Below are 13267 nucleotides of genomic sequence, written 5' to 3' on the forward strand. Positions count from 1 at the left end.
ACACAGCTGGTGTTACTGATTCCAGTGCATGATGATGTTGTTGATGTTGTCTACAGTCCAGACACCGGTTTGATGCAGCTCTCCATGCTACTCTATCCTGTGCAAGCTTCTTCATCTCCCAGTACTTACTGCAACCTACATCCTTCTGAATCTGTTTAGCGTATACGTCTCTTGGTCTCCCTCTACGATTTTTACCCTCCAGGCTGCCCTCCAATACTAAATTGGTGATCCCTTCATGCCTCAGAATATGCCCTACCAACCGATCCCTTCTTCTAGTCAAGTTGTGTCACAAACTTCTCTTCTCTCCTATTCTATTCAATACCTCCTCATTAGTTATGTAATCCACCAATCTGACCTTCAGCATTCTGCTGTAGCACCACATTTCCAAAGCTTCTGTTCTCTTCTTGTCTAAACTGTTTATCGTCCACGTTTCACTTCCATACATGGCTACACTCCATACATTTATTTTCAGAAACGACTTCCTGACACTTAAATCTATACTTGATGTTAACAAATTTCTCTTCTTCGGAAACGCTTTCCTTGCCATTGCCAGTCTACAATTTATATCCTCTCTACTTCGACCATCATCAGCTATTTGGCTCCCCAAATAGCAAAACTCCTTCACTACTTTACGTGTCTCACTTCCTAATCTAATTCCCGCATCATCACCCAATTTAATTCTACTGCAGTCCATTATCCTCGTTTTCCTCTTATTGATGTTCATCATATATCCTCCTTTCAAGACACTGCCCATTCCGTTCAGCTGCTCATCCAGGTCCTTTGCTGTCTCTGACAGAATTACAATGTCATCGGCGAACCTCAAAGTTTTTATTTCTTCTCCATGGTTTTTAATACCTACTCCGAAGTTTTCCTTTGTTTCCTTTACTGCTTGCTCAATATACAGATTGAATAACATTGGGAATAGGCTACAACCCTGTCGCACTCCCTTCCCAACCAATGCTTCCCTTTCATGTCCATCGACTCTTATAACTGCCATCTGGTTTCTGTACAAATTGTAAACAGCCTTTCACTCCCTGTATTTTGCCCCTGCTACCTTCAGAATTTGAAAGAGAGTATTCCAGTCAACATTGTCAAAAGCTTTCTCTAAGTCTACAAATACGAGAAACGTAGCTTTGCCCTTCCTTAATCTGTTTTCTAAGATAAGTCGTAGGGTCAGTATTGCCTCACGTGTTCCAACATTTCTACGGAATCCGAACTGATCTTCCCCAAGGTCAGTTTCTACCAGTTTTTCCATTCGTCTGTAAAGAATTCGTGTCAGTATATTGCAGGCGTAATTGTCACATCTGTCAACACCTGTTCTCTTTGGGATTGGAATTATTATACTCTTCTTGAAGTCTGAGGGTATTTCGCCTGTCTTATACATCTAGCTCACCAGATGGTAGAGTTTTGTTAGGCCTGGCTCTCCCAAGGTTGTCAGTAGTTCTACTGGAATGTTGTCTACTCCCGGGGTCTTGTTTCGACTTAGGTCTTTCAGTGCTCTGTCAAACTCTTCACGCGGTATCATATCTCCTATTTCATATTCATTTACATTCTCTTCCATTTCTATAATATCGCTCTCAAGAATATTTCCCTTGTATAGACTCTCTATATACTCCTTCCACCTTTCTGCTTTTCCTTCTTTGCTTAGAATTGAGTTTCCATCTGAGCTCTTGATATTCATGCAGGTGGTTCTCTTTTCTCCAAAGGTCTCTTTAATTTTCCTGTAGGCAGTATGTACCTTACCCCCAGTGATATGCGCCTCTACATTCATACATTTTCCCCCTAGCCATCCCTGCTTAGCAATTTTGCACTTCCTGACGATCTCATTTTTGAGACGTTTGTAGTCCTTCTTGCCCGCTTCATTTACTGCGTTTTGATACTTTCTCCTTTCATCAATTACATTCAATATCTCTTCTGTTACCCAAGGATTTCTATTAGCCCTCGTCTTTTTACTTACTTCATCCTCTGCTACCTCATTATTTCATCTCTCAAAGCTACCCATTCTTCTTCTACTGTATTTCTTTCCCCCATTCTTGTCAATCGTTCCCTAATGCTCTCCCTGAAACTCTCTTCAACCTCTGGTTCTTTCAGTTTATCCAGGTCCCATATCCTCAAATTCCAACCTTTTTGCAGTTTCTTCTGTTTTAATCTACAGTTCATAACCAATAGATTGTGGTCAGATTCCACATCTGCCCCTGGAAATGTTTTACAATTTAAAACCTGGTTCCTGAATCAGGCCGTGTCAGTCCCAGTACAGGGCAAGCCATACGACCGTGTGGACCATTCTGCATCACAATTGTCACTACCCATATGACGTACAGCGTGTGCAGAGTTTACCAGCGACAGACTTTCCACATCGGAATCAGTTTTGTCAATAGTTTCTTCACTAGGCGGTCACTATTCCGGGATTTGCTTGTTTTTAAATTAACCTTCGCTGTTTTACTGTGTGTTTTTTAAATTTTTTGTATAACTACCATTCTTGGCGTTACAGCAGGTTTAAATGGTTGTGCTACCAAGATTACCATCATTTTGTCTCACCTGTTTGGTGATCAGTTGCCTGTCTCTTTAAATTAGTGTAAAAATACGCCAAAGCCAGAACCGGCAGCCGGCCGCGGTGGCCGAGCGGTTCTAGGCGTTTCAGTCTGGAACCGCGCGACCGAATCCTGCCTCGGGCATGGATGTGTATGATGTCCTTGTGTTAGTTAGGTTTAAGTAGTTCTAAGTTCTAGGGGACTGATGACGTCAGCTGATAAGTGCTCAGAGCCATTTTTTAGTGACAAACTGAACGCAATAAATAATAATTAGAAGTCCCGGAAAGCTAATCAGATCCGCCTTCCCTAAGCACTCCACTCGCTGCTCTTCGCATCAGCTACACTACGATCAGCAACACGAACCCAAGTCACTGGAGAATCGCAAAATCTTACAATGGTGGATATTGCTCTACTTGAATCCAAATGCACTCATCTTAAAACTTGGAGGATCCGGTTTACGACGAGGTCATGCACCCTCGTGACCACAGGCCTTCGATCCGGCAGTCCATGCGCACCGCCAGTGGTCACGATGTATTCTAGCACTGCTCGGACCTGGCTCCTCCTGAGTCCCCAACCGAACTGCACACTGACACGACCCGGGAGAAGCACGGCGTGGCCCCAAAGATAGGACCACAGTTACCACATATCGATAACCGCCTCTGCTGCCACTAGCAGACAGGCAACCCTTTCGAAACCAAGTGGCGCCAGTCAACGTGAGAAGAAGACAAGCAACCGCAACCATGTCAACTAAACGGCACGGTCCGGACTCAAATCAGAGGACAGAAACCTCCAACCTGCAGACAGTATGTCCCCCTCTCAAGCAGAAACCCGGGAGGGGGGGGGGGGGGTTGTTAGGAGACCCAGCTATCAGGCTAACCAAACTTAATTTGATCGAGGTGGACCCGGTATTGCTTACCGGTATGGTTGTCCTTAAGCAGAAGGTTAACTGGGCGTAAGGGAGTAAACTGACCAAGGTTGCCAACACGCACCTCCCTCCCGGGAAAATTACGGACATACACCTGATCTCCCGGATTACCCCTAAAGGCTCGTCAATTACGGTTATAATGAACAGCTTGTTTGTTGTGGGAGCTGAGAATATCGCGCCTTGCAGGATAACCGCCGCTGCTGCCACTAGCGAACAGGCAACGCTTCCGAAACCGAGTGGCGCCAGTCAACACGAGGAGAAGACAAACAACCACAACCATGTCAACTAAACGATACGGTCTGGCCTCCAACAGAGGACAGAAGCCTACAAACAGCACCAACGCGAGCCACAGCACGGCTCATACTTGTCAGTAAATTTTAGATATTTAATTACTTGAAATTGAAATAACGCAAATTTAATTTACACCTCAGACCGGATTTACGTGCGACAAAATTTTCCGTGTGCCTCACTACTACAACATGGGCTTCCCAGGTGATGAGGGTGACACTTTGCAGCATATTGCTCCGTGCTACGTCACTTTATGTTTTCGTCTCACATCGTGTTTAATGTGCGTATTTTACGTGCACAAGTAGGTAAGTTTGAACCACTGTAGCTTAGGAACGGAGACAGATATCAAGAAAACTTTTCAACTTCGTTCAAGATCGGGATTTTAGGAACGCATCATAAAAATGTCAACCATTTACTGTGCTTAGCCGTCTTGGAATCCTCGGCTAGATTTTGGTCAGCTGTTGACGGCGAAAATGCTTAAGAGATCCTTCTTTTGTGGTTTTTCGAGGAACCGCCGGTGAAATAATTGTGTCTCAGTAAGTCCTACCAAGCCCACAGTAGACCACATCAAATGTAGAAAGGGTCAAGCGATTTGCTCCATTTGCCAAAGCTGGAGGAAGTGTGTAATATTCATACTTCAGCTCTGTTCTGTGGAATAGTGATACGAAGACGATGCTCCTGTATGAAAATGGTCCCGAACCCAAGGGACATCCATAACACTCGAACTTACCTTTAAACCACCAATAGAACCCGAGGTATAAACACCAGAAGTCCTTTAATGCACGGCGTTTTGGAACGTATTATGTACGCATGCTGTCGGATACATACCGGCTAGGGCTAGTGCAGACAGATATAGGGAGTGTTTTACGTCGCTTCATTTTCGAGCCCGCAGTTCGTGGTTTAGTGGCTTGCGTTGGATCTTGGGTTCGATTCCCGACCTGGACGGGGATTATCTCTGCCCGACGACTGGATGTTTGTATTCTCATAATTTCGTCATCCATCGGGAAAGTCATGAGAGTGGACAGTGAAAAGACTGGGAATTTGTATGGGCGCTTATAACCACGCAGTTGAGCGCCCCACAATCCAAATACCATCATCATTCATTTTCGAGTGGGATAGGAAAGGTATCCTCCGCCATTTGCTACGCAGGCGATGGCTTACAGAGCATCACCTGTACAGGGGATAGGCAAAATAATGTGAACACCTGTGCTTACTTGGGAAAGGTTTATTAATAATTGGTTGGACTCCCATTTGCCCGTAATACAGCAGCGATTCTTCTTGCAATAACGGCATATAGGGATTGCATAGTCGCCAGTGGAATGTTAAGCCACTCTTCGATCAGAACCTCTTCTAACTCCTGTGCTGACAAGGGAGGCAGAAATCTGCTAAGGAATCTGCGCTCCAGTACCGCCCACAAGGTTTCGATGATGTTCAAGTCCTGGGATTTTCCTGGCCAGGGAAGACGCTGCAGTTCAGTTGCATGCTCCTCACACCACGATTTTAGGGTTCTGACTGAGCGAATGGGTGCATTATCGTCCTGAAATATGGCATAATTGTTGGAGAAGAACATGAATCATGGGATGACCTGTTAACTTAAAATGTTCACATAATCGCTGGCTGTAACACGGCCTTTGAGAGTAATAATGGGACCAGCAGAATAGTACGGTATGGCTGCCCACAACATCACACTTCCACTTCCATGCTTAACCGTTGGAAGAAAGCAGTCTTCTTGCGTTCTCCAGACGTAAACCCGGCCCGATGTTGGATATAACAAGACTCGTCGGAGCATATGACGTGTTCCGACCAGCCGCCCAGGATTTGTGCTCCTGACACCATGTTTTACCCTTCTTTGCGTTGGTTGTTGTCACTAATGGTTTCAGTATAGCTGCTCGTCCAAGAGTACTCGCCTTATGGAGTTCTCGGGGGACAGTGTCGATACATACGAGTGCTCGAAGATAGCTATTGACCTTTGCAGTCACTTTAGCAGCCGTAGTTTTGTGTTGTTTTGACGTAATTCGTGTTAGCGTACGACGATTTCTGTCATATAGTTTTGATTTGCGCCCGCTATTACGTTTAAATGATGATGTCTTTCCATGTTTTGTGTAAGCTGTCTTGACTGTGTCGAAACAGTTGCTCTTGAAACATTCAATAAGTTGAAATTTCCTGGCGGATTAAAACTGTGTGCCTGACCGAGACTCGAACACGGGACCTTTGCCTCTCGCGGGCAAGTGCTCTACCAACTGAGCAACCCAAGCACGACTCACGACCCGTCATCACAGCTTTAATTCATTCTGGATTCAATAAGTTGGCTGTCTTGGTTACTGATGCTCCAGCTAATATGGCCACCATACTCTGCCCTCTTTGGAACTATGTTAGGTCTTTCATTGCACGTCGAACTAAGCCTCTGAAATCAAATACGATGTGTGCGCTACTCGTAAACAACGTGCACTGATGTCTAGTCCACATTGAACGCGCGCAGTCCAGTGTGCCGCACGCCTTATCAGCATGTTGACCGTCAAACAGAACCACAATACACATTACGAGGCGTGTTTTTTTAAGTAAGTACCGTTTCTAAATTAAAAACAGACGTGCTATCTCAATAATTTAATTTTTACATGAAATCCTGTACCTTAATCTACTTTTCTACATAATTTCCGTCAAAATTGAGGCACTTGTCATAACGTTGTACCAGTTTTTGAATACCCTCCACATAGAAGTCTGCCACCTCACTTGTTAACCACTGCATCACCACTGTTTTGACTTCGTCATCGTCTTGAAGACGATGACCGACCAGGTGTTTCTTCAAGTGCCTGAACAGATGGCAGTCAGTGGGCGCAAGATCGGGGCTGTACGGAGGATGATCTAGTGTTTCCCATCGAAAAGATGTGATGAGATCTTTGGTCTGATTCGCCATATGCGGACCGGCATTGTCTTGCAGAAAAACGATGCCCTTGCTCAACTTCCATGGACTGTTGCTTTGATTCTGGTGTGACGTAGGCCACCCATATTTCATCGCCCGTAACAATTTGGCTCAAGAAATCATCACCGTCGTTATGGTACCGCTCAAGGAAAGTCAATGCACTGTCTAAACGTTTGGTTTTGTGCACATCCGTCAACATTTTCGGTACCCAACGTACGCACAATTTTCGGTAGTTCAAGTTCTCGGTCACAATGCCATACAAAACACTACGAGAAACACTAGGAAAGTTATCCCGCAAGGAGGAAATCGTAAAGCGTCTATTTTCTCTCACCTTATTGTACACTTGCTGCACTAGACTTTCATTAACGACCGACTGACGCCCACTCCGTTGTTCATCACGCACATTTGTGCGGCCATCTTTACATGTTCTCACCCACTTTCTTACCATTCCACCACTTATAATGTTTTCTCTGTAAACTGCACAGATCTCACGATGAATATCGACTGCTTTTAGGCCTTTAGCACTAAGAAATCTTATAACAGCCTGTACTTCACAGTCGGTGGGACTCACGATTATCGGAGGCACCTTAAACACTCCGTACACAACGTAAACAAGGAAGAATCCGACTGTAATGGCGTCAGTGCGTACATCTACATCTACATGATTACTCTGCAATTCACATTTAAGTGCTTGGCAGAGGGTTCATCGAACCACAATCATACTATCTCTCTACCATTCCACTCCCGAACAGCGCGCGGGGAAAACGAACACCTAAACCTTTCTGTTCGAGCTCTGATTCCTCTTATTTTATTTTGATGATAATTCCTACCTATGTAGGTTGGGCTCAACAAAATATTTTCGCATTCGGAAAAGGAAAGTTGGTGACTGAAATTTCGTAAATAGATCTCGCCGCGATGAAAAACCTCTTTGCTTTAATGACTTCCATCCAAACTCGCGTATCATATCTGCCACACTCTCTCCCGGATTACGTGATAATACAAAAGGAGCTGCCCTTTTTTGCACCCTTTCGATGTCCTCCGTCAATCCCACCTGGTAATGATCCCACAGCGCGCAGCAATATTCTAACAGAGGACGAACGAGTGCAGTGTAAGCTGTCTCTTTAGTGGACTTGTTGCATCTTCTAAGTGTCCTGCCAATGAACTCGCCTTCCCCACAATATTATCTATGTGGTCTTTCCAACTGAAGTTGTTCGTAATTTTAACACCCAGGTACTTAGTTGAATTGACAGCCTTGAGAATTGTACTATTTATCGAGTAATCGAATTCCAACGGATTTCTTTTGGAACTCATGTGGATCACCTCACACTTTTCGTTATTTAGCATCAACTGCCACCTGCCACACCATACAGCAATCTTTTATAAATCGCTTTGCAACTGATACTGGTATTCGGATGACGCTAAATTACAGCATCATCTGCGAACAACCTAAGAGAACTGCTCAGATTGTCACCCAGGTCATTTATATAGATCAGGAACAGCAGAGGACCCAGGACGCTTCCCTGGGGAACACCTGATATCACTTCAGTTTTACTCGACGATTTGCCGTCTACTACTACGAACTGCGACCTTCCTGACAGGAAATCACGAATCCAGTCGCACAACTGAGATGATACCCCATAGGCCATAGCTTGATTAGAAGTCGCTTGTGAGGAACGGTGTCAAAAGCTTTCCGGAAATCTAGAAATACGGAGTCAACTTGAGATCCCCTGTCGATAGCGGCCATTACTTCGTGCGAATAAAGAGCTAGCTGCTTTGCACAAGAACGATGTTTTCTGAAACCATGCTGATTACGTATCAATAGATACGGCTTTAATGTAAAAATAAAATTATTGAGATATCTTAACACGTCTTTTTTTAAATTGAAAACGGTACTTACTTAAAAAATACGCCTCGTACTTGGCCTTTTCCCTGTAACTGTAGATGTAATGGACCCCACCCCAAAGCAACTGTAAATTGCTACACCGTGGGAGACGAAAGTGGGCTCGTCATGGATAGTGTCCCAGGAGATGAGGTCGTCGCCTCCTGGTGAGGACAGGAGGACTGCTCCTCAGCGGATGCAGATCGCAGTGATTGGCAGATAAAAAACAGCACAGGACGGGGACAGGAGGCGGCTAATGGCTGTGGGAGGCGGCGACAGCGCGGGCACGGCAGTAGCAGTGACAGCGGCGACAGCGGGTGTCGAAACGCGCACACGTGTCGCAGTGGAGCGCTCACCGCGGCGCTTTACGAGCGCGCCCGCCGGCCGCCTGGCTGCGAGCTGGAACAAGGCCAAGGCCGACCGGGCGGCTCGTCGCTGCACACTGCACAGTGGTGCAAGGCGCTCCTGTGGCGGGCCCCGCGCGACCTCCGCAAGGCCGTTGTGGGCCCCGAAGTGGAGCTGTTTGTAACTGTCTACCTGGTGGCACAGGTCAGGGTCTGAGGTACCAGAACCTGAAGCTACAAAATCCTTCTGGGCCGTCGTTTGGGAGTGGTCGACGAAAAAGAATGTCACGTGATGCTCTAGGGCAGAGGTGCCTGTTGTACAGGACGAGAAGCAGAGATGGGCTACAGAGTGGTCCAATTTTTTTTCTTTATTGTCATTTTCATACCTTTACAGGTAGGCCGGCAGCGGCAAAACTGCGCCGCTCTTCGGCCACAGATAATACAATCAGTACATAAGGAGACATGGAAAAACAAAACAAACACGGTGGGTAAAAAACAGTAGACAGACAAAGTAAAATACATAATATGTGAACGATGGAGCACAAACGGTGAAACACTAAAGCACTAACATTAAGGCACGCAAAAACTGTTGGCGATGATCTCCAGGCGCACAAATAGTCACTGTTCATGTACAATTCTGGGGACCTGCCAAAGGGGAAAAGGTGGGGTAGGAGGGAGAGGGGGAGGGTGTAGATGCGATTGGCAGAGGAGAGGGGAGGGGCTGGAAAGAAGGTAGCGGAAGCCTGGGGGAGAGGAGGGAGCGAGGAAGAGAGGAGGGAGAGAAGGGAGAGAAGGGAGAGAGGGTGCCCTTGGGAAAAACACAGGGGGAGGAAGGGGAGGATCAAAGTTGGTAGGAGGGGCAGGTGGAGGGGATGAGGACATCATCAGGGAGGGGGAGTTGGCGGAAGCCACCTTGGGCAAGGGTATGGAGGGTTGAGAGATGGAGATCAGGTGGGATGTGGGAATACAGGCACGGCAGGGGACAGGGGTGGGAAAGGATGGAAGAGACAAGTGAATGAGGGGGATCAAGTTTGCAGGATGTGTTGAGGATCCATATCTGTTCGAGGAAAAGGGGAACGGTATTAGGTCATACAGGATCCGTGTGAGGGAGGGGAGGCAGATGCAATAGGCGAGGCAGAGTGCATGGCGTTCCAGGATTTGAAGGGATTTGTAGAAGGTAGGAGCCGCAGAGATCCAGGTGGGATGGGCATAGCAGAGGATAGGGATTTATAGGTGCAGAGGATGGTGGAGGGATCCAGTCCCCATGTGCGGCCAGAAAGGAGCTTGAGGAGGTGGAGTCGGGAGCGTGCCTTGGCTTGGATCGTCCGGAGATGGGGGGTCCAGGAGAGGCGACGGTCAAGGGTGACGCCAAGGTACTTGAGGGTGAGGGTGAGGTTGATAGGACAGCTGTAGATGGTGATATAGAAATGGAGGAGACAGAAGGAAGTGGTGGTTTTGCCTACTATGATCGCCAGGGTCTTTGAAGGAGTGACCTTGAGCAATCACTGGTTACACCAAGTGGTGAACCGGTCAAGATGCTATTGGAGAAGTTGTTGGGAGCGTTGCAGGGTGGGGGCGAGGGCAAGGAAGGCGGTGTCATCGGCGTACTAGAGAAGATGGTCGGGGGTGAAGGCGGCGGCATGTCCGCCGTGTATAGAAGGTAGAGAAGAGGGGAGAGGACGGATCCTTGGGGAACACCGGCGGAGGGGTAGAAGGTGTAGGAATCTGTGTTATGGATGGTGGCATAGGAAGGACGTTGGGAAAGAAAGGACCCGATCAGATGGATGTAGTTAACAGGAAGGGAGAAGGTTTGGAGCTTGAAGAGCAGACCTGAATGCCATACACGGTCGTAACAGAATGGTGCAGCAGCTGTCGTCGTAGGAAAGCTGGACAGGAGCAGAAATGATTAGAGAACGAGTAACACAGCAAACATAAGATTTACTTGATTCGTGGTATTAGTACGAAGACTCATTACAAATGATGTGACAAGAACTGGAGTCTAGCTATCGATGTCACAAAGAAGAAGCAGGGAAAAAAGTGTCGTAGGATAATAGTTCTTAGCTCAAGTGGGCTGAGTGGTTGCTGCCGGACGTTTCATATTGCAGCAACACAGCGCGCTCATAGTCCAGAGCTGCCAGACATGTGGCTCAGCAGGTGCGCGTCACTGGGTCCGCCATATCCTACTCTACCGTTATCGGAGTCAAACGGAAACTTGCCATTCCCTTATCAACTTTCAAATCACAGCTCGCAAACCTTTTTGTCTTGTAGGCCACCTGCCAATTTTCATTCTGTTTTGGGTAATCCTCCTGTCTTTCATACACCGGATTTTTACAAGTTACGCTTCAAATGTGTTTTTAACAGCTCATATAGTATTACTTACTTTGATAGGTTTAACGAAGAAGTTTAGAATGGAAAACTTAAAAATTGCAGAGTGTGCTAGATTTATTAATTTAAATGACAAGAAGTTAAACTAGTAAAAACTATGCTGAAACTTTCTGGCAGATTAAAACTGTGTGCCGGACCGATACCCGAAATCGCAGCCTTTGCCTTTCGCAAGCAAGTGCTCTACCATCTGAGCTAAAAAATGTAAATGTCGGGTGACTACGGCTTCCCGTCGGGTAGACCGTTCATCTGGCGCAAGTCTTTCGATTTGACGTCACTTCGGCGACTTGCACGTCAATGGGGATGAAATGATGATGATGATTAGGACAACACAGCACGCAGTCCTCGAGCGGAGAAAATCTCCGACCCAGCCAGTAATTTAATCCGGACCCTTAGGATTGACATTCTAGCACACTGGACTCGAATTCGGGAGGACGACGGTTCAATCCCATGTCCGGCCATCCTGATTTAGGTTTTCCGTGATTTCCCTAAATCGCTCCAGGCAAATGCTGGGATGGTTCCTTTGCAAGGGCACGGCCGACTTCCTTCCCCATCCTCCCCTAATCCGATGAGACTGATGACCTCGCTGTTTGGTCTCTTCCCCCAAACAATCCAATCCAATCCATTGACATTCTGTCGCACTAACCACTCAGCTACCGGGGGCGGACACTATTTGATCTACCCAGGCACGACTCACGCCCCATCCTCACAGCTTTACCTCTGCCAGTGCCGCGTCTCCTACCTTCCAAACTTCACAGAAGCACTCCTGCTAGAGCACTTGCCTAGGAAAGGCACACAGTTTTAATCTGCCTGGAAGTTTCATATCAGCACACACTCCGTTGAAGAGTGAAAATCTCATTCTCTTATAATAAATCTGTAAAACTGTGGTTTCTGTCTATTTGAATAGGCTTCTCCAAAACTACTAGACGAATTTTCATGCTGTTTACAGATGTATCTTGAGCGTATTTTGCGGTGCGATATAGGCTTTAGTTCCTCAAAATCGGTTCACGGGAAAAAAGTTTCACTAAAGCAGCCTTGCTTGTCTGGTTGAACACGCTAACCGACAATCTGCTGGACGACTATTCATGGGGTTTCCGATGCTTAACTTGAGCTTAGCTTTGGGCACCATATAGGCTTGATTTAATCATAATGGGATCATGGGAAAAAGAGATGTTTTGATGCGAAGTTGTACCTAAAATAGTCGTATCTGTCTCTCTGTTTGAACATGCCAATCTCCAAAACATTTGAATTTGCAAGTGATTTTCGCAGGTAACTTTATCATTGCTTGGGGAATGGTGTAGTCTTTATTTCATCAAAATCGCGTCACAAAAGAAATTGATATATAAACTGACAGTTTTATCCACACTACTCTTATAAACGCGAGAGTAAATCGTCTGTTACGTTCTCTTGACTGACCCACTGAGGCGATTTCGATGAAATTTGGTCTGGAGATAACTACTAATTTTGATCTCAAGAATATCATGCGAATTACTATTAGAAGCGCTACGGTCACAGGTTCGGATCCTGCCTCGGGCATGGATGTGTGTGATGTACTTAGTTAGGTATAAGTAGTTCTAAGTTCTAGGGGACTGATGACCTCAGAAGTTAAGTCGCATAGTGCTCAGAGCCATTTGAACCATTTTTGAGTATTAGAAGTATTTGCTCTTTTTGAAAAACCACTTACTCATTGACTTTTAACTTTATCATATTCCCATAAATGCTTTTATTGATTTATATGTGCCACCCTGATACGAAATGGTTCAAACATCTGAGGTCATCAGTCCCCTAGAACTTAGAACTACTTAAACCTAACTACTCTAAGGACATCACATACATCCATGGACGAAGCAGGATTCTAACCTGCGACCGTAGCGGTCACGTGGTTCCTGACTGAAGCGCCTAGAACCACTCGGCCACTGCGGCCGGCAAACCCTGGTACGATTCAAGGTAATGACTACAACGCTTACACAATCGTCAGTGTCTTTACTCCACACATCC

The 13267-nt window shown here is 46.1% G+C and overlaps 1 protein-coding gene across 1 annotated transcript in view; it reads right to left on the reverse strand.

Moving 5' to 3' along the window:
- LOC124803176 overlaps positions 1-13267 on the reverse strand; it is a 37081-nt gene that overhangs the window by 9174 nt on the left and 14640 nt on the right. The window contains exon 2 of the mRNA XM_047264360.1: positions 8900-9080. Within this exon, the coding sequence (XP_047120316.1) occupies positions 8900-9080 (181 nt within the window). The remainder of the gene's footprint in view (positions 1-8899; positions 9081-13267) is intronic.

This window comes from Schistocerca piceifrons, chromosome 6, assembly GCF_021461385.2.
Source record: "Schistocerca piceifrons isolate TAMUIC-IGC-003096 chromosome 6, iqSchPice1.1, whole genome shotgun sequence".
Lineage (NCBI taxonomy): Eukaryota > Metazoa > Arthropoda > Insecta > Orthoptera > Acrididae > Schistocerca > Schistocerca piceifrons.